This window comes from Notolabrus celidotus, chromosome 1 (genome assembly GCF_009762535.1).
Source record: "Notolabrus celidotus isolate fNotCel1 chromosome 1, fNotCel1.pri, whole genome shotgun sequence".
In the NCBI taxonomy this organism is placed as follows: Eukaryota; Metazoa; Chordata; class Actinopteri; order Labriformes; family Labridae; genus Notolabrus; species Notolabrus celidotus.
In genome coordinates this window covers 33,990,208-34,015,128 of record NC_048272.1, presented here as the reverse complement: position 1 = coordinate 34,015,128, position 24,921 = coordinate 33,990,208, and the positions used below count along the sequence as shown (strand labels likewise).

At 40.8% G+C, this 24,921-nt stretch overlaps 1 protein-coding gene across 1 annotated transcript in view; it reads left to right on the top strand.

Annotated features, from left to right (window-relative positions):
• Window positions 1-15,119: 15,119 nt before the first annotated feature.
• ptprga (protein tyrosine phosphatase receptor type Ga) overlaps window positions 15,120-24,921 on the top strand; it is a 401,392-nt gene continuing 391,590 nt past the window's right edge. The window contains exon 1 of the mRNA XM_034682949.1: window positions 15,120-15,254. Coding sequence (XP_034538840.1) covers window positions 15,197-15,254 — 58 coding nt within the window. The 5' untranslated portion in view covers window positions 15,120-15,196. The remainder of the gene's footprint in view (window positions 15,255-24,921) is intronic.

Here is a 24,921-nt window from a genome sequence, read left to right as displayed (position 1 = left end):
AAATCTGTCCAAACTTTGAAACACAGAAAAGGGAAATATTTATGTTCATGTTAAGAACATCTCAAATAGTGTGTTTTTCAAATGGCTTTTCAAACTGCTTTGCACACAGCTATGGCAGATGTTACAATTACCCCTGCGTCTTCTGAGTTCTTCCCCCTCAGCCCCTCTAACATTGCTTGTTCAAGGCCAGACTGTTACACCTCTGTCATGCCTTGTCCGTAGTGCAAAAGCTGCAGAGCAACAGTGCAAGTGAAACAGTGGTACTGGATCCAGAGGGACAGGATTGCACTGTTTGTTTGTCTGTGTGAGTGTTTGAGTCTCCCGATGTAACTTCACATGTCGTACTTCTGTAACTCTGTAGGTGTAAAGTGGAAAATCCCACTCTAGGACACCAATATTACGCCCTTGCTGGGTTCAGTGAAGAAGTACAAAGTGTTACTTTTTCGTTCCTGTGCAATGGCAGCATTTGGATGCAAAAAAGGCCGAGGTGAGGCTTCTGCTGAGTGTGAAAGCCAGGAAGCTGCAGTGTGACTCTGGTTGCATGAATTCTTATGGTTGGTTCAAGGAATGAATTTGTGATTTAATGGAAAAATGAAACCATGCTCAAAACCTGTGTCAAAATACTCCAGGATTCAGATCTAAGTCTGTCTCCTGATTTTGCTGGACTTCTGACTTGACTAGTTTATTAGTTTATTTGACAGGGACCATGCACAACACAACTGCTGAGCCAGAGTTAGCTAAAGGAGCTAATTTACATCTGTGGTCCCTGGGCAGGAAGATCACTGACTTTATTTGGACTCAGAAGATGGAGATGAGGGCTTGAATTTATTAAAAGATAGAACATTATTTTGTGTTTTTGTTATGTTTGTTTTTGGGACTTGGCAGACTGCACTCAGGCTTGACTCAAGGTTTGGTGACTTGACTCCAACAATGCAAACTCCATATTAAGATATTTGACTTGGCACTCTGCTAATAGTTTATAGAAGCAGACTCTTATAAAACCCTGAGTGACATTTCCCCTGCAGCCTGAAGGCCGTTGTAGATGTATAAATATGCCGGGTGACTCTTTAACCTTTCCTAGTGTGCATTGTTTGTCTTCACATCCTCCAAAAGTGTTAACATTCTTACATCTTGTTTTATGTTCTGTTAATGTGTGGGCATGAATTAAGTCATCCAAGAGCCCAAACGACTGAATTGGTAATCTATTTGCTCAGGCTGTTGCTGTCTGTTCTTGTTTTTCCCTGAGACTCACTGTGCTCTGTACTTTCCCCTTGGGCTAGTCTGTTAAAAATATCATCCCTGAGCTTGTATTTTGATTATACAGGATGATCATATTGTGTTATTTCTTTACAGAATTCTGTTGTCCAACTCGCGAGTCAAAGCAAACTATAATCAAAGACATGGCGGTCTTTAGGGAGCTGCTAGCAAAGCTTTATACTTAAGGTTTTTGTTTTGATTCCAAACCCTATCCTTTACTTCAACTCTCATCCCATCATCCCCGCACCTTCACACATGGAAACACACACATACACACACTACTCTCAGTTTCCATTGCCAGGGAATCTGGTCGGTAACCAGCATGCTGCAGGACGACCATTACCACCCGCCTGCCTTCCTGCCAGCCTGCTGCAGCACGACAGCTGCTACGATAAAACAGCACACCTCACCCATAGAACAGCTCCACACTGGAAGCTGTGCTAAGGCTAGCTTTGCATCAGTGTGTGCTTGTGTGTGTTGGTAGATGTCCTTCAGCACTAAGAGCATTGGAGGGAGATGTAAAGAATGCTAATGAAGTGAATCACCAGAGTAAGGACTGACTTGGCCAGCCTGGCATAGATACACTGTATCTGTTTGTATGCCTATGTGTATGTACGCGCGTGTGTGCATGCTTTCCCATGCATTTGAGCGCCCTAATGTTCGCTCCCTCTGAAGTCAAGTGAAGTGAGAGCAAGTGAGAAGTGGGCGAGCCAAGGTTAAGCACAGGAACACAGTGACAGGCCGTGCATTTTAATTGAGGCTTGAGCAAACACTTTGCAATTCCCCTAAATGCCCCCCTGTGATGGATGACAGGAACCAGTGTTGTCTATTTTTCTTCTCAAGAGGAACTTTTGTGCGAGTGGCAGTGTGTCTGGACACAAAAGACCAGGCCAGCCAAAGTCCCCCGCTCTTTTAAGCTTTATTGACTCCTGGCACAACACAGCGAGGGAGAGCGTTAGAAAATGAGTTACCCTGGTACACATCTCCAGTGCATCTGCTATGTGTGCATCTGTGTGTGTGTGTGTGTGTGTGTGTGTGTGTGTGTGTGTGTGTGTGTGTGTGCTTGTGTTTGTGTGTTTGTCAGTAACAAGAATCTGTCCACCAAACTCACCATTGTGCACCTGCTACCAAGATTTCCCCTTTCAATAGCATTGTTGTAAATTCAGCTGGACCCAGCAGCATCTCTATCCTTACAGACTTTATTTTCTTTATAACTTTCAGCTTTTTCAAAAGTCTTCTTGGACATCTCAAACTTTCTAAATTCAAAATGTATCAGACTGACTTTAGGAGAAGCATTTAAAAAAATAAAAAAACATCAAAATCTCAAGAGTTTTGTAAAATAATAGGATGGAGCTGCCATCTAAGATATATTTTCCACTGAATATTTAACTCTGACTGTTTCTGAAATCACTCAATTGTTTACTCATTCATGGTCTCATACAAAACAAACACTCAATGAGCAGGACATAATTCCTTATTTTGCACCATCACAGACACTTGGTGTGTTATAAAGACAAAGGATGTCATTGTTTTTCAGTACAATCAAGGCCTGCACACACTGAGCATCAAAATTGCACTGAGGATATGAAATATGATAAAATAAATAAACACAAGTGTGAATAATAGCAAGTGTTCAGTCATTAATTATGTCTTCCTCTCAGAGATGGTTGGGGTCCAGTAGCTCGTCAGGCTGCTCTCACATCTGTGCCCACTAACTGTCATTATTTCCCCACTCTTAAGACCAGCCTGAGACCACACTAATATTTTTAACCCCAGTGTCAACAGGCAGAGGGAGAATGTGCCAGACTCCTCTCTGCAGATTGATTTGACATGTTGTGTTTGATCAGGTTGCCCTCGGCATCACTTTTGCTAATGAGAATTAATCACTACTGTTATGGGTTTTGACCAATCAGAATCAAGTATTTAACACAGCCTGGTAATAAATAATGTGAATGATTAGCTAGTGTAATGAGGACGCCATGTCACCAGCGTAGACTATAAATAATGGACGTAGTATCTGTGACGTCACCCATCTGTTCCTGAGCGCTGTTCTGAGGCCAAACGTAGGTGGGTGCCATATTGGAAATGTTGAACTCAACCTAACTTCTGTGGAGCTAGTGCGACGTAAAGAGGTGGGCTTTGAGCGTAATATTAATATCTTCGAAATTGCTGCGTTATGAAAAATCCCCCCCCTAATTTGCATTACTCTTGAATCGGTATGTTATTAGAGGACTGATGTGAATTGTTTGTCTGAGCAGCAACACTTCAAACAGGAATATTTACTACATTTTTAATTATAGGGTTTAGAAATAATAGAAACAACAAATTTTCTGGCCTCTCGTTTGTTTTATGCTTAAATGTTTGATTTAGATGGGAGAATGCATCCAAGGGCCCGATCTACTAAAGGTTTGCGTGTATAAAAACACGTGCAAACTTGATAGCGTGCGCAAAGCTGACGCACTAACCGGGAGCACCAAGGATTGCGTCTTTCAAATGAGCAAAATAGAACTCGCAAATCATTTAGCGTGTTTGCCTTCATGAATATGCAGAATACATGTAGATCATCAGGACGAGCAAAATACTGGGAGGAGGAGATGCAAATGTAATCATTCAGCACACGCAATGTGATTTATCAAACCTGAAGCAGATAGCGCGCGCTGTTTTTGCGTCTATATTTAGCACGTTTGAAAGGCAGGTGCAAACTGGCACAGCGTTACGCACACATGGCTGCGGTCACTGTAACGCTCATCATCGCTTTACAACATGCCCGCAACACGCAGGGCTTACAAGTATTACTAAATGTTTTAGTCAATCAAACCAAGAGAACAAAATAATAATAATAATAATAAAACAACACAAATTCAAAGCAGTTCAGCACCACGGATAGCGACCGCATCATTCTGACACCCACTTTAACTTTTTCATATAATGAGAGCACAGTAGGTCACTGTATCAACAGATATGCAGTTTAGTAAAATTGGCACAGCGGCCCACATGTTCACATACAAACAAAAAATCAATATGAAGTATTTGGTCTACTCACCACTGTCTGGACGAGCCTTAAGCTCCGCAGACTTGTCTACGATGCACTGTATGTCCATTTTCTTTGATCTGTCATTCTCAATAGATATCATGACATGTCCACTCAGTCTATTCTGTCCCATCGTGCTCATCAAGGGGTTCTTAGTTAGTTTTAACTTGGAGAATGAGCGCTCACTGAGCTGCGCCAGGCAGCTCTGCGTAACTCCTCATCTCGTGCTTGCAGCAGTGTGTTGGGGTGAACTGACTCAAACATGTTCCCAGTTCCATTTAAGCTGGTGAATCTTTGGGACAGTTGCTGGATGATGATATCAGGCATCGAAAACGTTCACCCGAAAGTTGCTCTCTGGGACAGTGAGGCGACTGTCTTCATCCAAGTGACGCCTAACTTTTCTAGAGCAAGAGTGGCAGACTTAGCTTCATCAAATGTCTCTCTAAACTCCATCAAAACACTGATTGCGTTTTGGAGTAGAGTAGGAGCATTTATTTCATCGGCAGATCTTCTGTTTTTTCTCACATCATTCACCTTTTCACAGATGGCCTCCCAAATCGCGTTTCTAACAATGAGATGTCTCTGCTGGTTTATTTCCTTCCTCCACAAAGACCTCCAACTCCATGGCTTCAAACTTCATTTATACATTTTAACTCTCCATGGTGACAGCCGATAGCACACGCAAAATCCTCGTAAAATAGGGCGGTCCACACCACTTTTGCACTCGTTATCATCTGCGCACGCAGTCTTAGTAGATCACTCGCAACACGATCAGAAATAACACGTGCAAAATTCTTATTTGCACACGCAAATTAGCGCTCGTTATTTGGGATCTTAGTAGATCAGGCCCAAAGAGTTTAAAGTAAATGTCCTCAGAATGTGAAAAGGAGGCCTTTGTCAGATTTATAAAGATAAATGTACATCAGATGTTTGACATCTGACATTTGACATTTGAAAGTAGGACAAAGAAAGCTAAATGTAGTGACTTCCTTTACCTAATTTAATTTTCCTTTATACAAATTGGTCACTTTTATGTATGCAAAGTCTTCATGAAAACATAACTGTATAAAGCTGTGAAATGAAAAGTCCAATATGTCTATGTGGAGCACTGGAGTCATATCAAGAAGGACTTTGTTGTAAAAGATCATTGATTCCTTTTTTCTATGAGCAGATAGATTGAGGGGGAAAACTATCTTTCTCTCTGCCTTTATAAGTCCATTTTGCTTTAATGTGGGTACCATGAGGACGCTCCTCAGTGCTATAAACTGCTGTGCGACAGTCAAGTCTGACCACTGGCTCCGCCACTTCACAGGGGACTTGTAGTTGCAGCAATAACTCCACAACCTGCATGTTGCGCTGGGATGCTGCAGAGCCCAACGAGCCTCTGTGGTGGTGTTAGAGGAAGAGCATTTTAATATGTCTGATAACGGAAAATAAAACATGGGGACTGTGTGACTGTGTGGATGCTAAGCTTGGGAATATATTTTACTATGCTCACTACAGTGGGTTTTAAAAAGTGTCAGGTACTGAAAGATGGTGCTGAGAGCTTTGGTGCAACAAATCCTGCTCACCTCATCTTCAGCAGAGATTTATCTGTAATTTTACTTTGGGAACACGACATGTAAGTTGAATCAGTGAGGAATTTGTTCAGTTGAATAATTTGTATCTTAAAAATGTTACCTAAACTTTCCTTTTCAATTCAGTTTCTAAATCAGTGACAGGGATAGGTTCAACTGTGCCAAAGCATCAAAGCAGAACTTGATCAATGAAGGACAACACATGGAATATTTTAACATTATTAGATTAAATATAAATATATATGAAAGTTAGATTTGTCCAACAGCTATTCTGATGCTCAAAGCTTTGTGTCTTCACATGCAGATCTGACTCGTTACTACACTGTGTGACACAAGGCCACACTGGGCTGATTGCCTTCCTGGAAACCCTGAGCTTTTGTAGTGATTTCAATTCAAAGAATGATCTTTTTTCAGACCTAACTAAAGTGCGGCTGAATGTTTTGCCCATGTTTGACATTGTTGCCATTACAACCAAGGTTACCTCATTAATGAACCGACAAAGGTCACTTGACTTTATCCTCCACTGCATGTCCAGAGCTTTCAAATAGAATAATTTCTGGGCAAGATTTTATTTTGATATTCTGTGCAGATGCTGCATTTTTTTTAAACTGGGAATTTAATTTGCAACCAAGATAATTATCACTAAACTAGATGCAAGGGAATGTTCAAATCATGCCAGAGGCTGCGTAATCTATCGACGTACCACTGCATCGCAGCGGTTTAATGGTGATGATGAATGGATAGACAGCTTCAGAGGCATTTCAGCCTGCACTCATTGATAATCAGGCTAGCAGATTAAACGTGATACATACAACAAGATAACTTGGCCAATTTTAGGCCCAATTCCCTCCTTCTGACTAAAGTCAGCGAAGGCCAGATTTGTCATGGTTGTAAGGATTATCTTGCCAGATTCTCCTGTGGTGTGAGGTTTGTTCGGAGTGATTTTAGTTACCTTGATCTGCTTGAAAGAAGACTCCGGCGCTGATTTGAAATTTTAAATATTCAACATGTTCAGTATTTATGGTGAGATATCCTGCTGTGTGGGGGGAACCCGGAGGACAGCCAAGCATTCAAACTGTGGATTCAAAGCTTGACCTGAAAAGGCAACTCGACTTGATAGAAAACAAACTGTGGATTACCTCGTAGCACTAAATGATAGCCAAACTATCTGAGGACACACTTTTAGATTTTGACAACAACAGGTGTTCAAAGTATCATTTAAACATACCCCAATCAAACCAACAAGGAGAAGAGTCGAAAAGAAATTACTCCCACTCTGGATGTTCCAGCTAACTAAGCAGCGAGCAATGTTAACTTGATAACTTCCTGTTGTCCTCCATATTTGTTTCCTCCAGAGCCATGTTTGACAGCGAGAGATTTTGCGAGATTTTCATAATAGGTCTTTTACATTTTCAACATCTGTTTTGAGATTTTGGAAATATTTTAGTGTGGGCCACTCATTAGAAGTTTATCAGCTGTCATAAATAGCTTTATTGGCTTCTTATCCATGTTGATTAGAATTAATATTAAACATGTAGGCCTAGTAATGCACTCCCAGGTGTATTGATATATAAACATAATCTATAATCCCATCAGAACTACTTACCAGATCTTGTTGTATTTAAAACACATTTTTCCTGTTGAAGATTTCAAAGCTGTACACCTTTAGACCAAAGACATGGATGAGTCTGGTTGATCCAAAATTTCACACAGTCAATCGATTTTACTTTGAAGAACACTTTTAGACAAAGTGACATTCGTATGTCTCTTTGTTTCTCATATGACAGCTGGCTCTGTCATTGTTGTTCTCTGTAGTCCCGAGCGTTCTTCTTTTGACAACACAGACTCACGTTGTAGGTTTAAATTGAAACCTTCCTGTCATAACAGCCACTTTGCTTTATTCTGGGCCTTTTTTTCAGAGCCCACCAGACAGTGAGGATGACACAGCAATGTTAGAAACTTCAATAACAAACTTCCAACTCTCTTCTTTGAGTGTAATCTCTTTATTTTCACCAGAGAGTAAAGTGTTGTTGAGGGGGAGATCATCAGCTAAACGCCTGTGATTTTAATATTTATGTAAAAAAAGCATGAGAGTAGAACAATGTATTGTTCTGTGATGAAAATGTTCCCCCTGACACCATCACAGCTTCCTTCCCTCCCTCTCTTCCTCTTCCTATTGTGCTATTCTTTCCTCTCAGCTCAACAGTCGGCCTCTGTTCATCTCTCCTCCTCTCATCCTCTTTTGCTGACTGGTTGCCATGCAGCGGGCTGTCCATCAGTGACCCGCTAACTGTTGCTAGGAGAGCAGTGTAATTTCATCGTCAGTGCTTAATTCCTCTCCAATTTATGCGCTCTCCTCGCTCCATATTCCTCCTCTTTGGGCTTCTCCTTCACCCCCTCTCCAGCTCACTTTAAGCTCATCTCGGTGCTTTTATCCCCATCTTATCCTCCTCCTCCTGCCATTCTCATCTGTCATTCCTCTCCTTCCTCATCTCAGCCGATGTCCTTCACCTCTGTTTTCAATCCGCCGCCGTCTCCTTTCCCTGTCACTGATTTAAACATTGTTATTCTCCTGGTGGAAGCCCATAGGAGAGCCCCCCCATCTCTCTGAAAAACACTGAGTACTGGTCCGACTGCTTGCTTTAATGGGGCCTCAGCCCTGGATAAATAAAGGCTGTTAAATGGCCGGACACGTCTGAGCAGCCGCGACCGAGATGTAATGGTAACGTGGGGGGTGGGGGTTTGGAGATGAGGCTGATATCTCTCTGGGGTTAAGGGGGGAATAAAAACAGAGGTGAAAGACGTGTGGAGGGAGAGAAGAGGGCTATGCACAAAGACTAAAAACTCTACTACATGTCATCCTTTTTTAACTTTTCAAAAAAGTTAAGAAGAGTAAGCTAAAACTCACAATATTGTCGTCGCATATATGCAAAAGAAGAGACTAGTTTGTAAGATTATTTATCTGGACTGACATCACAACATATATTCCCTTTGAATTTTCAAAAACGTGCAGATCAATCAAAGCTAAGTCGTTATTTTCTCTCTCACTGCAGCGACAAATAGAGTTGCCCTTTAAAAGTCCAGACAAAGCTGCGGGTAGAGTCGTATTTTGCCAGTGGAAAATATCACATTTTTCTATCTGCATCGTTGCACACAGAGTAATTCAGGAGCCGCAGCAAGGCAGACGTAAACTCAACAAGCCGAGTCTTGTCAGAATGATTCTAACCACCGTGCTAACTGTGCTGAATGTAGAGACGGGAGATTAAAACTGAGGGTTACAGCTGAGTTAGCAGGATACCAGCAGCTTCACTATTTTCTGTGGCTAAGCTAGCTGCTAATGGTGAGTAAACACCTCCTAAATGTATTCTGACTTCTTGTTAGACGACAGTTCTTTATCTATGTCTACTTATGTTGATGAAATGAGATGCTTTGTGTCGCTTCATGAGTGTTTTAACAAAGAGGGGTGTCCACAATCTCACAGGCTGCTGGTATTACCGCTGTGGGTCAGAGGTAAAGCAAGTCGTCTTTTATCTGGAGGTTGGTGGTTTGATCCCAGGCCCTTTCACTCCACATCACTAAGTGTCCTTGAGATAGTCCCTGAACCCCACATGGCTCTTGGAGGCAGGGCCATGGGTGCACAAATGAGTGTGAATGATTGGATTAGTACCTAATTGGTAGCTTGACACTTAAAACGGTAGGCTCTGCTATCTGTTCATGAAAGTGTTTGATTGTTTCTTTATCATTCAGTAGTTGCAAACATCAAAATAAAAAGTTTAGTGGTTGTGCTAGCTTTAGCATGTATCTATGCAACTAAAGAGGAAAGAGAAGACGCTAGGATCAAACTTGAAACCCCGGTTTGCTTACAAAACGGCCGCAAAAAAGTCTCCTTCATCCTCTGCACTTGATGACATTATGCTGATGTTTACGATGATGATGATGATGACAATATTGAGAATTGATTTGTCTTTATTCTTGGAATGTAACAAATTAAGACTTTGAAAAAAAAAATACCATTCATATATCTCTGAGTAGTTCAGCCGTGATTTGAATTTCTACTTGCACTTGAGGGTGTTTACTCAACTTCTGATTCCTTCGTTGTCGACCACAGTAAATGTCCGTAGGTCTTGTGATCATCTTGTGATCTCATGAGCTCTCGCACTGTTATGGTGAAATAAGGCTGTAAATGCTTCCATCAGTCTCTTTTGTCCTGGCTGGATGTTTTTCCTTGCATCTTCTCGAATCTTTGCAGGGTGATGATTTACCAAGTGGCTTTATTTTACTAGTAGTCCCTGACATTTCTAGAAACTGTTTTAGTTTATCCGTCAACTTTACTCAGTTCTCATTTCTTGACACGTGAAACCGAAATGCTTCCATATTTGATAGCCTATCCACGATTTTAAAATTATCTCTTGGTTAAAATCTGACGATGGTCTCTGTACTTCCCATTTCCCTCCGCTCTGCCCCACGAGAACTTTTGAACAGAAGACCTTTTGTTTGATACACGATAGTATCAAGACACTTATGGCCTTGAAAAACCATGACATTGGGGATACCATTACATCGCTTTTCAGTCTGAATATTCATGGTGATAACGACATGAAGAAAATACCTTCTATTTGCATTTCCTCTGTCACTGCCTGTTGGTCTTTGTATCTGATCCGATATACAATGTTTTTTGGCACTTACTCACGTTGCTCTCTTCTGTAAACAGCCTTCCTTTTGTTGCTATAGTTTCATTTAGCAGATACTTTGTCCATATTGAGGTAAATCAAACAGTAAATTGTAAAATTTGTAGAAAACAGGGTTTGCCACACTCCTCTTATTTCACTTATGTTGTCAGTTTTTAAAATGGGCCCTTTTACCAGTCTGTCTGTACTCATTTTTAGGTGATTAAAACACGAATGCTCTAAAATGCATCCAAAGATATGACCTCGAAACAGTTTATATGCAAAATGAGGTGAGAAACAGGCCAAGCTGTTTAAAAAACATTCTCTAACCCACTATTTATGCGTCTGACGTTGAGTTTTAATAGTGAAACACAAAGTTTGGGAAAACAAATTAGCATTAAAATCAACCTGGTTTAGTTAAGGACAAGGTGGGAATTGATTTATATTGCATATTCCTGGGAGTTAAATTTGAATGCATGTAAACACTGTCGAGACAATATTAGCTTAAATGTGATTTTTAGGACTTGGTAATGCTCTAAAGTGCTGATGCTGACGCAGAGCATTCTGAGTGCCGCGGCGGTCAGGGCATGATTGAAGGACAATGCACTAAGGGGTTTGAGAGAGGTCAGGTGATGAGTGGGGGGGGGGTTCTGAAGGCTCCAGCGAAAGACAAATTGATAGAAACAAAAGCCACTGAGTGAAAGACGAGGATGAGAGAGAAGGAAGGGGAAGAAAATGTGTTTGGTGAGGATGAAGAGGGTTAGGGTGGGGTCCTTGCATAATTACATTTTTGTTCTGAGCCGTATTGGAAATCAATAATGTAATTCATAGAAAAGCCATAGAGCTGCCTCCCATTGGCATTCACAGACATGAGTCACGCTAACATCCCAAAGAATTAAAACAAGAAGAGGAGGAAGAGAGGGCAGTGGGAGGAGGAGAGATGGTGGGGGGAGGCCGTGTCTGTCATTGGAACAAAGACTCACCCTCTGTTCATCTCCAGCCTTTAAATCTACTCCACAGCGCCTTTCCAAGAGCGGGAGACTTTTACTCTCCAGTACAGCATGACTGATGTTTCCTGGACTGACTGGTGTCCACACAGCTGATCACAACTAATAGATCACTGACATCACACACAGATGATTTTTATACCATGTTAAGATGAGATTTACCTCTGAGGTCCAAAAGCTCACATCAGGGCACACTCGTGACATAGAAGAAGTGGAGCCCAACACTATTAAACACAACACCTCAGCTCCATTATACTCTGTTAGATCTCAAAGGAGAGTTGTTGCAGTATGTGGACCCTACACAAAATACTTCCACAAGTCATAGCAATCAGATTAAGACTTTTCAAGGCTTTCTTTCTTCTTCTCATCGAGAAGTTATTTCAGAATTAAACACATTAAAAATTATCTTGAGTTTTTAGTTTTGGTTAATGCAAACAGAATTTTAACGGCGGGGTGAGTGTGCTCTCTTTTAGACACCAAACAGGAAGCAGTATTCAGATAGAATCAGAATGAGAGTCAGAAATGGTATTAATACTTAGATAATACTAGATAAGACAGAGGAGTATCTTCCAGTGTCGTTATTGAATGCATCCCTGTAGCTGGATCATGGTTTGGATTCAGAGCACCTGTGATATAACTACTGAGGAAGCAAGCAACATGCTACTTTGTACCATATGCTGCTACTATTTTTGCTGTACTGTTTCAACCATAGACTGTCAATTAAGTCAGTCATGTTCTTATTTGAGCAAAAACTCATAATGTTAATATCTTCTAAACAGTCGCGTTGGAAAAAAAATCACCCCCGTACAGTGTGTGTTGATTGAGAAATTAGCTACATAGACCCAAGCCGTTTTTTTAACCAGGCTGTAAACATGTTTATTCATGCTGTAAAGATTGTCTTCTTTGAATGTGTATGTATGTGTTTCGGTGTTTCTGCAGCCAGCCTCAAGCGGATACTCGATGAATTGCACTTTATATCACTTCTGCATTTGCTTCATGTTTTGAGACTGGAGAGTGCCGCTTGGTTCCATCTAAAGCAGGATTTGAATAATATCAACAGGAATGTGGTAATAGTTTGAGTGACTAAGAAAGATATGCTTGTCTGAGGATGTGAGATGGTGTCAGACATGTATGGTGTTGGTGTTCAGTACTCATAACCTGATGGACATTTCGCTCTTAGTGTTGCAGAAGTTGCTGCAGTAACAACGTCAGACAAACTTTCTTTATAGCTGGGTGGGTAGAATTACGATCCTGGCAGCTGCCCGCTTTGATGGATAGAGGTGTTGGTGTGTTAATGTCCCTTTTTGAGTGAGTAACATCCAAGCCAAGGTAATAAAGTGGATCTTATTTCAAAATCTTTTTATAATTCGGATTTCTAAAAAGAAAGTTAAAAAGTCATCTCTGGATCCCCCAGGAGGAGCTGCAAAACATTGCTGGGGAGAGGGATGTCTGGGTGGACTTGTTTAGACTGCTGCCTCTGCGACCCGGAAATAGATGGATGGATGGATGGATGGATGGATGGATGGATGGATGGATGGATGGATGGATGGATGAATGGATCGACAACAAACAAGGCACACTTCTCAAATAGAAAACTTATTTATTTGGCTGTCATGGAAAAAATGCTAAAAACTAATTGAGTATCATCCCATGTGTCGTGATAAGAACAGCTCCCTTTAGGTGAAGTCCTGATATGCTTAAGACGCATCGCTTAATTAGGTCACTATATGCGTCAACTCCCCTTCATTTTTCAGGTAAATATTTTACTTTGATTAACAAGAGCCACCCTAAAAGAAATTCCCAAATATTCAGTGAATGATAAAAGACGTGAAAGTCAGAAATGGCCCTTAGCAGGAGAAGAAGAAGCTTCAGTCATTTCCTTTTAGTATGATTTTTGTCCTGTGAAAAAATCTTTAAAGGCCAAAATCAGAGAGCACAGCGGAGCCATTAGGCGAGAAGCTGTCAGAAATCCTGTCCTCCACTTTAAAGAAGCAAAGCGCTCCATCTCTGCCCAAGAGGAGGTGATTTTAAGTTTCACACATGAGGCTGGCTGAGGGATTCTTGAATTTTTCCATTTGAACATCCCAAAAGAAATGTGCAAGGAATTAAAGACTAAAAAATGCAGCTTTTCTCTAATGTGTCTAAAATGAAAGTGACATTATGTACATGTATCAGAATCAATTACCAGGCTTTGATTATGATGTTAGATGGAAGAGAAAATACTTACATCATTTTGATGCTAGATTTCAAAAAACAACAGAAGCTTCTTATAAGAATTTTTATTTTTAGTGTTTTTGTATTTAAACCACCTGAGCGCTTATATGCGCTAAGTGAATCTAACAATGGTAAAACTACAGCACAATGTCACAATCAATGTTGTTCAAGATTCCAGATATGTTTATTTTTCCCAAGGGAGATTTGTTTGGGACAGAACTAACTCACTAACTCTCCTCCTTCCTTGTTTACTTACTTTATTGTGATTCGACATCCTCTGACTACATTAACCTGTCAGTGCCCCAAATCTCATGTGTCCTGTTGTTGCCGTATTGACTCCTCTTGTCAATTGGTGGATTGTGTAAGTTCCCTTTGATCACCCTTTCCTTAGATATAACCACAGATCCAGAATAATTGAATGCCCAGTAACAGAATCAGAGACGTGCAAAATAACATGCTTCCCACAGGTAGTATATCAAAGATCTCCAGAGAAGACCAATAAAAGATAAACTACTCGACCTGCCTTGATATAGTTCTTTATATTGCTGACATGGTGTATTTGCATGCTCATTTACATACTGTGAACCTGGCTCATGGGGTGTCAGAGAAATGAGGACTGACTGAAGTGCAGTAGAGAAGTTCTTCTGACTGACTGGACTTCTGTACTTATATGAAAACCGGCCAAGGCCAGTTCTGTAGGGCGACTGAATGAGACGATAAACAGTTATCAACCCTCAGGTCAAGCTCCCAGCATCGTTCTTTAGCAGACAGGGCCTCAGGCCATGAAGCATTAAGTCATCACAACCGCTGAGTTAATGCTCACATCTACACGTAATGTGCAGATATAATGACACTACATCTCATGCATCAACTTTAAACTGCAGAAGATGTTACTAAATTTAGCTCACTTAGAGACACTGTGCATGCTCTCTGTTCTTAGTATTGCACAATACATCAAAACATTTTGAGCCTGTTTATTGAAATCACACTAATATTCAGAACGTCTCAAAAGAAAATCCGGTCTAAGCTGACATCATTTCTGTTTATTTCCTTTTGATGTTTTTTTTCCTTCTCTCTGTTGTTTGTTTGTATTTTTCTGATGCTGATTAATCCTTTTGGCTTCACTTTTGATGTTTAGGACTGCAGTTATATATGATGTGAGGTGTTCCTCGATGGTGAAGTTCCACAGTGTAGTTATTCTTTGTTGTTGACCTTTGTTCCCACTGTGACTGTTTCTATGAGGCAGCTTGCGTGGTAAGGCAGCTAAGGACACAGTTGGCTGTCATTCTGCCCAGCAGGTACCAAGGCAGGGCAGCAGAGTGCTGCTGAAGCTCTGCTGCTGTTTATTCTAACCCGTCTGTCCCTGTGTTCTCCTCCCCTGCAGCGCTGACAGGAAGCCAAGCAGAGTCCCAAGCCCCTATCCAAGGCCTTCGCAGTGCCACGATGGGCGCAACACGACACCGGAGAGCCGCCACCGAGGAGAACTACTGGGCCTACTCAGGTGTGTGTCTGTGTTCTCTGTGAGAACCAGTTTGAGTCTTTCTTGTGTGGACATTTTGGTTAGCCCTCAGACTTCCACATGTCATGGAATATTTGGAAATGTTTCAGCTCTGGAAAATGTCAAGAAAAGTTATATATCTGGAGAAATCACTCCACCATTGTATTTTCTTTTGCCAACAACGCTGTCAGGAATACTCAAACAGCTTGCAGCGGCAACAAGGGATGTGTTCAGGATCAGATATGACCGTTTATGGGTCAAGTATTTTAAATGGAAAGCTTTTGGGAGGCTCTGAACTCTCTGAATGCCTTGAGCTATTGAGTCACACACACATTGAGATAGGTAGCCGGTTCATGCAGCGGAGCAACAACGATCTGAGAAATATCTGGAGGGTAGACAAGAGGTACCGGGATGTCTCATGTGTGGGATCAAAACCTCGGAACAAGAAGAGACGAGGAGCCTTTGTAACAAAGATGGAAAGTCCAGCAAAACTATACTGACATGTTGAAATGACAAAAATCAATAACACTGCACACACTGAAAACATTTTTGTCATAAGGTTGTCAAAAATCTGTTATCGCTTGTGTCCTGTTTGTTGTGGCTGCCATGACAGGTACAGCATGCAGTGTGTGGTGCCCTCAGTGTCTCTTGGTCCATGTTGGAACTCAGATTTGAAGAACTTTTTGTCCCACACACATTCCTATCGATTTGCATCCACCCCACATATACAGAATTTTCTGTGCTGAAACTAACCGCTACAAGTATGTGTACCTTTATACCTCCAGTACATACCCTGCATATACAGTAATAGTCACATTTTGCCAACAGACCATCGCACAGATAAAGTTGTCTTTGTTCTTTAACTTGCTTCACCTGCAGAAAATCCGCAAAAAGTCCGTATTAAAAAAGGCCATTATCAGACATTGTTTTTGTTACATACCCTTTCTCCATCTTAACTACATTTTTTCATACTAACAAAACTAAAGAATTGTGTAATTTTTGACCCATCGCTGCCCCGGCTCTTTCTCTCTTTTAAACTATAATTTGTGAAGTGTTGTTTAATGTGGTTTGCAGTTATTTCTATTTTAAGAGACTGCCCATAAAACTCAATATTTTCTGCATAAAACTTCAGCAGGCAGTGTAATTTCCCTCATAGCTGCTTATTGTGATAGGGAATAGAAGAACAGAAAAGTAGGAGTAATTAGAGGGAATTAGTGAGTTCATTGTGTCAGCTATAATTAAACACTCCAGCATTATTGAATAGCCGCTTTTATTTTGGAACATACATGTTCAAAGACTTGTGCTCGGGGTTTAGGCTTAGATGTCAGAGATTTCAGTAAGTAGAAGGCTTTCAGAGTACAGTAAGACAAAGCTGTGTGTGGGTGTGTGTCTTTGAGAGTGAAAGCATTTATGTGCAACTGTCAATGCAATATGTTTGCCTTCCTCTTTCTCGCTCTGTCTGTTTTTCTTCGTCTTTTAAGCTGCTCTCATCCTCATCTCTCCTCTCTGTGCTCCTCTGGCCTGAAGGCGTCTCCGGGCCCTTTTTTTTATTTTACCAGTACTTCAGAAGAGAAAAAAGCCACTTCCTCTGTCCCTTTGGAGGCTTTAGTTTTTCAGAGGGGCAGCATTAATCTTTCACCATGCCAGCAATGCGAGCCCCGGGCCACGAATGATCTTTTAGTTTATTTATTTCAATATTTCCGCTGGCTCGTCTAACCCTAATTGGTTGCCCGTTGAGCCTGCGAGAGCGCACAAGCTTGTGGATAAAAACAGCCGGTGACAGTTTCACTTAGTGCTGCTGCTGCTGATGCTAAGATCTACCGATGCTCTCCTGCCGTCCCCCCGCACATGTTTGATCGCTGCTCTTACACAAGATGCTGATGTAATGGTGGGCTGGATACAGGCAAGAGGGGAGAACAATGGAGAGACAGCAGGCTGACAAACTGGTGGATGTTTCATTTATATGTCATAAAATGGAGCCAAAGGAAGTCAGAGTTATATTTCCAGCATGGAAAAAGAACTGACCAGCATTTCGGGCTGACAGGCTAGCATCGGGCTGACAGGCTAGCATCGGGCTGACAGGCTAGCATCAGACTGAACTCATTATTTACCTATCTGACTGAGAAGATAACAATGTTGTTGCGTCGGACCAAAGATACCAAGATATGACTGGATGGCGAGGGTTGACTTTTCTCAAGTATTGAAACGCTGAACATTATTCATGCATTTATTTTATTTAGATTTTTACGTGACAGCGAAAGGCTAAAACGTGTGATACGCCAGATTGTCTGTTACTGTTACTGTAACTCTGAGGGTGTTAGGATGAACGTTGTGCCACATTCAGCCAATCAGAGCAACAAAATATATGACATAGTAGGCATGCGCTGTAGAGGAGTAAACTACAGAACATGAGCTCAACAGGCAGCTGATATGTCAATACATGCTTCTTGTGCATTAACACAGCTCTTATAACACTGCTGCTGTACCTGCATCCACGTTAACTTCTTCAAAGGGCCGCCATTGTTTGCAGGCTTTTAGTTGTCTCTTGCCTACTCCACAACCATTCCAAAGCTACCTACCTTTCTTCTAAAAGGACTCTGATTGGTTCGTTCATTCTCCGAGCTGGAACTAGTGCATCAGCTTGAAGCTTTCAAGATGAATCCACTTTATGCCAGACATGGAGTCTGGCCAATCCATGTAAGGTTAAAACTGTGTTAAAGAATGCAGAAAATAGTCTTGCAGAAAATAGTCTTGTATGTTTCAAGTTCAAGATGTATGGTGTGGTTTAAATGGACAGCCCAGCTTCTCTTTCTTCTGAAGTCCACCAGTTGGCCCAAGACCACTGTAGAGTTCACAGATAGGCAACAATCAGCACTTTGCATGGACCCCAAAAATTGAAAAAGGTCCTTATCGTTGGAGACCTTTACATCGCTCCACACTGTTCCCTAATAGACATTATCTCCCCTCTGATGACTTCTCCAAAGTTTCCTAAACTTTCTCTCTCTCTTCTAATTAGCTTGTTCTAATCATGTCCTCCAGAGGTCTTACAAACTCCAATCAGGACCTCAGCAGGGCCAAGGCTACACTGCCCTCTGCCTGATCAGAATGGCAGATTAAAACCAGGCACAATGCTGACAAGAGTTATCTAGGGACGGCCCTGTACCTCCAGAATGAGAGACGGAGACAAAGAGACAGAAAAAGGCAACAATTCAAACAGTCACCCCCGCTGCCTGCTCTTACTATCACTGCGCTCCTCAATTAATCTGTGAAGTAGTGTGCTCTGTGTGCCAAGAGGGAGCGCCTGACATTTCGTCTTTTGAGAACAGTAATATAAGACAATTAGAGACTATGAAAACTTTGTTAAAATATGAAGAACAGCAGCATATGACTCAGATATAAAATGTTTACTGCTACATCCAGCAACATCAGGAACTTCACTGTAAGTTCAGGGTTTTGTATACAGATGCAAGTAAGCATGTCAGAGAGAAATAACCAATCGCCATCCAAGTAGATTAAAACTGTAGTTTTGTATTCAGCATGGTGCTTTGTTTCACATTGAATGAAATAACACAACCTCAACATTTGAATATTTCTGTAACATTTGGGTTTAAAAATACAGAAGGTGGTCAACAAAATTCCTGCTTGCTCAGAGTACAGTTGTACACAAACCCCGTTGTGGGTTGCTAGGTCATGGGGAGAGAGGCATTTAGATTTTATATAGTTGTGTATTGTGAGACAACTTGCCAACTTTGGTATGTGCGGACAAAAATATAAGCCTATATGGGCTACATGGATTTTTTGTAATAAGGTTGTCGGGCTGTGGAAATCCCAACCCAGGACTTCCACCAGATCCATGCCCGGTCTGTCTCCGATGTTGTCTTTATGGTTTTCTGAAAACCTCTGACCTGTTGACTCCAGGCCTGGCTCCGCTCATCATGACAGTTTGTTGTTGTGGGTAAGTGAAATACGATCTGGCGATAACACAGTGGGCCCGATCTACTACAGGTTTGCGTGTATAAAAACATGTGCAAACTTGATAGCGCATGCAAAGCTGATGTACAAACCGGGAGCACCGAGGATTGCGTCTGTCAAATGAGCAAAATAGCACTCGCTATCCATTTAGCGTGTTTGCCTTCATGAATATGCAGAATACATGTAGATCATCAGAACGCGCAAAATACTGGGAGGAGGAGATGCAAATGTAATCATTTAGCACACGCAGTGTGATTTATCAAACCTGAAGCAGATAGCGCGCAGTGTTTGTCCGTCTATATTTAGCACGTTTGAAAGGCAGGTGCAAAATGACACAGCGTTACGCACAAATGGCAGTCACAAAAAGGAGCCATGCCATATTTTCCTATGGAGAAACTCCTTGCAACACTGCATGTTATTGTAATAAAAAAATAATAAAACAACACAAATTCAAAGCAGTTCAGCAGGATAGCGACCGCATCATTCTGACACCCACTTTAACTTTTTCAACTAATAAAGCACAGTAGTCCACTGTATCAACAGCTGTAAAGTTTAGTCAAATTGGCACAGAGGCCCACATCTTCACATACAAACAAAAAATCAATATGAAGTACTCGGCCTACTCACCACTGTTTGGACGAGCCTTAAGTTCCGCAGACTTGTCCACGATGCACTATATGTCCATTTTCTTTGCTCTGTCAAGTCCACTCAGTCTCTCCTGTCCCACAGTGCTCCTTGAGGGTTTTTAATTAGTTTAACATGGAGAACTACTTCCCAATTAAGTAGCTAGAGCAAGACTGGCAGACTTTTGAACTAATTAAATGTTCTTCATCTTCTTTTTATTTCATCGGCAGATCTTCTGTTCTTTCTCACAGCATTCACCTTTTCACAGGCCTCCCAAAAACGCTGAGATGTCTCTGATGGAGTTCACCGATGTGTTTATTTGCGTCCTCCACTAAAACCTCCAACTCCATGGCTTCAAACTTAATTTTTCGTTTACGGCCACTCTGCTTTCCAAAACTCTCCATGGGGACAGCCGATTTAGCACACTCAAAATCCTCATTTAAGGGCGGTCCGTTCCACTTTTGCACTTATTATCATTTGCGCATGCAATCATAGTAGATCACCCGCAACATGCCCAGAAATAGCACGTGCAATGTTTTGGTTTGCACACGCAATATAGTGCCCGTTATTTGAGATCTTAGTACATCGGGCCCAGAGTGTTTTATTCTGAAAATTAACCGGATGCTTTCATTTTGTTTTGGTCCCTGACTGCCTGGCCTGCTCCAGCTGCTCTGTTGAGATTGATGCGTCATGCTCCGGCATCCGGCAAAAATAGAAGTCTTGTGTGTCTGATCCGGAGGGTTCGGACCTGTTGGGTCAGATATGCAGCCTGAACGCAATGGAGCAGATCCAGTGTAAGTTAACACATTGACTAGAATAGGAACCTTTCATATTCAGTGCTGTGATGGTTATTTATAAAGGTTAAGAAATAGTTCCTTCGGTTCCATGGCAACGGATTCTACTCCTCGTGTTACGAATCAGGTCACGGTCAAGTTAAAACAGTACTCTGCTTATCAAATGAACTGCATGAAACTGAACATTTCTACTGAAGGTAACAACAGGAAAGGTGAACCAGACTTCTGCAGGAAGATTTATGTTGACTGTCTTCATTCAGCTCTCCTTATTCTCAAAGCTTTGATGTTGACACGACTTTAAACACTGTTGCTGTTTTCAGTAACATTTATGGTTGACTTTGTAGTGATCAGCAGTTTAGAGATGATCTCTCCAGCTCAGCTGCTGTTGTCTGGATCAAAGGACAGGATGTTGCTCCTCTTTTCCCTCTCAGATATGTATGGGGTCCAGTAGCTCCTCAGGCTGCTCTCACATCTGTACCTACTAACTGTCATTATTTCCCCACTCTGAAGACCAGCGTGAGACCACAGTGTCAACAGGCAGAGGGGGAATGTGAGGTACTACAGTCTTTGAATTGAGTTGACACATTGTGGGTTATCAGGTTGTCTCTGGCATTTATTTTACTTTTGAGAATTAATTATCCATGTCAAGTGGTTTAAGCCAATCACAATCAAGTATTTAACACAGCCGAGGAATCAGACCGCTGGGTAGTATTAGTAGTAGTATTAGTAGTAGTAGTTGTAGTAGTAGTAGTAGTAGTAGTAGTAGTAGTAGTAGTAGTGTTTTATTCAGTCATCATACATAACACAATATTTTATACAGTACAGACACTTTAAATAAAGCAACAGTAGTGCATCTAGTGATGACTGAAAAGGCCTATAGGCAGAAGCATAATGCTTATTAAAGCCTAGCCTACATTTTCTCAAATAAAGCTACCAGCTTCCCAAGTGTAAAGAAACAAAACAGGTGAATCATGAGTGCTTATAGCCTTCAAAAACTGATTTGGAAACCTTTTTTTGAAACCTAAAAGTGAAGAACAAGTTTTTAACTTTACACTCGCATCATTCCAAAATGTAACCCCAACAACAGAAACACATCTTCTTTTCATACCTTTTTAGCTATATATACAGTAAAACTACAGACACCTCAAATTATATTGACTCTCCCGAATTGAAAATAACTTTTGTACAGTGTTTGGAAGTGAGCTTGATTTTGCTTTGAACATTACTTGCATTATTTTGTAGAAGAATAAGTCCTTGAATTTCAGAATATGAGAGTTTAATAATAGTTGGTCAGTTCGGGCATAATAATCAGCCTTGTTGATAACCCGTACGGCTCGTTTTTGAAGCACCACTATGGAATTTATTATTGTTTCATAGGTTGATCCCCACACTTATACACAATAAGACATTTAACTATCAATGAGTAATATATAATATGTAAGGCCTTATAATTTAATACGTGTCCAGATTTATACAGGATTGCTATTGACTGACATTTTTCCCTTGATATATTAAATATGTTGTTTCCATGTTAGCTTATGATCAATCACAACTCCCAGAAATTTGGTTTCAAAACAACAAGCACTAAATAATATCATGTATTACAGAGGATTTTAAGAGCATTCAATGCCGTTTGTGTCTTATTGGAAGCAGTGACTAATGGTCTTCTTTATTTGTGAAGTATTGTGATTATTATAATCAAATGCTTGAAACTGTAGTCCAGACATTACACAATTTGGACAGCCATTAAAGCTATTATACAAACCACTAATTCATACTATAATATATACTGTTTTCATCAATGCAGATTTGTTGTCGCCTCATTTTAGCCGTCATTTTATTATTATTTATCTAACGTTTTAGTGCTATAATGTGACACAATAATGTCCCCAAATGAATCAAACATATTCTTCTGTGAGTGAAACTTTAATTATATTAACTGGAAGTCATTATGAGACGGAGTCTCAAAGTTTAACTGCTCACATTGACCTCATTCAAGCTTCACCAGCCAAGCCTTTTTCTCCAGATATGCAATATAAACCGCGCAATATACTATACAACCCTCACTGTGATATATGCTCCCCATTCAACATAATTATAGGAGCTTTGCCTTATAGTTTGAAGAGGCCATCTTTTGCAATGGGCTAACTGTGATGCTCGGAGGTCAAATTGATTGTCTTTTCATCCCTCACTGCTGGACGATTGAAATACCAGAGTGCCTGTTTTGAAAGACTTTTCATTTTTCCATTCACGATATGACCCACATGTTGGTATTAACAATCCCCTGTCCCCCATTTTATACCATTGATACACACACACACACACACACACACGCACACACACACACACACACACACACACACACACACACACACACACACACACACACACACACACACACACACACACACACACACACACACTTGACTGGAAATTAATTTCAGACCTGCACAATGTCAAGACTTGCTATCGACGGGAGAGGCGAACCTAATTTGCGTGCTCCTTGTCGAGCTGTTTTACCATTCAGCACCAGCCCCCATCAGAGAGCTTTCAGGCCTTTGTGCTGCAGCCTTGAAGTGGGTAAATGAAGATGGAAATTGAAGATATATAGTGCAGTCATTTTACTTGTGAGGGGATGCAATTTTATTAGCCTGACAGTAAGTGGTGTTTTCTTTCTTTTTCGATGTCTGAAAATTGAAATGCTTACGTCATAGAGCTTTCAAATTGAAAAAGAAAAATCAAAGTGAAGTTGAATTTTAACGTGTTTTGAAGCACATTCTTGATGTTTGTAACTTGCCTTTTTATGTGACATGAATAATACATTTATTACACTCAATTAATACGTACTTGCATACATATATGAATACACTATTTACTGGAAATAAAGGCTTAATTAATACATAAGTATTTCATCTGTGATTTAAAAGCCCAACACATCTTTTTATTTCTGCCATGAGGTCCACTGATTAACAAAACAATTAAAACACATCCAGTGAGCTTGAAGGTCTTCCTTGACGGAGCTTGAAGTTTATTTTGACTCACTCACAAAAACGGCTGACCTACTGCTCACTCAGGGGCATATTTAGATCAATCTTCCTTATCCTTTTAGTGTAACATTAGGAGGAAAAGGTTGTTATGCAAGCAGAATAATTTTAATATGCCCAGTGCCATAGTGGAAAAAAAAGGTGGTACTCCCTATTCCCTTGTTTGTACATGTATAGTGCCGTTTGGAGCCAGGGCAACATTGCTGATATCTTATTATAAGGTGTTTAACCAACACAGTAGAGACTTGCCAACTGTTTTAATTTTATCTAACAACTCAGCCAAAAAAGACAAGAAACCTTCATGTAACGCCCACCAAAAGACACAAGTATCACATGGTGCCCCGTGGTTAATGTAATTTAGGTGCTACTATGAATCAGCAAGAGTAACTATAAAGTGGAGAAGACAGGAAAGGGTACTGGCAGCTGGAAAGATGTCTTAGTATGCCAAAAAAATCCTGGTATATTATACCAAGGGGTTACAATTTTAGAAGTGGTGGTACTGCATGCTGGAGCTGAAAGGACTGAATGTGTCTTTACCAACATATTATCTCATAAATCTACGATACGTGTCTTCTATGTGGATGATACATGATAAGAAAAGATCTTATCTTAGGCATGGTCTTCATTAGTAAGGACAGAGTTGAAACATAGCAATTCGAGTAGGAGGAGATGACTCCCATCGACAGTTGTTAGTCCAAACTGATTAAAGTAGGGGGCTGCTAAGACCAGAGTTGAAAAAATAAACACACGTCTGAATGTAAACTAGTCAAGTCCTAGGGGATTATATGTTCTCATGTGACTCAGGGTCATAGAGAAAGCAAGATCATTTCCCCAAATGTTTGACCCCATCATGATTTCTCCAAAAGACAAGAGGAAGTTTGCTATTCTTGCCACAGCCTCCTTAGACAACCACTGACTAAAGTAAGAAGACTTCTGACTTTAACAGTATGATGTGATGGTGCAACAGAATCTCTGTTCTCCTGCTGTATGCCACATTTTTCTAAAGGTACTGTGGATTAAAACGACAGCAAGAACACTTTAACAAGAGGGTCACAATCCGCGGATGACGTAAACAGCTGTTTCATCTGATATTTGTGGGAACAAACGCTCTGAGTTGTCACATCTTTTAAAAGTTTCCACGTTTTATCTTGACCTTTTTACATCACTGTTTTGAATTTTTTCGCAGCTGTTTGAAACTTCAGTGAAAGAGAAAAGCTTCTCTTAAAGAGGAATCTC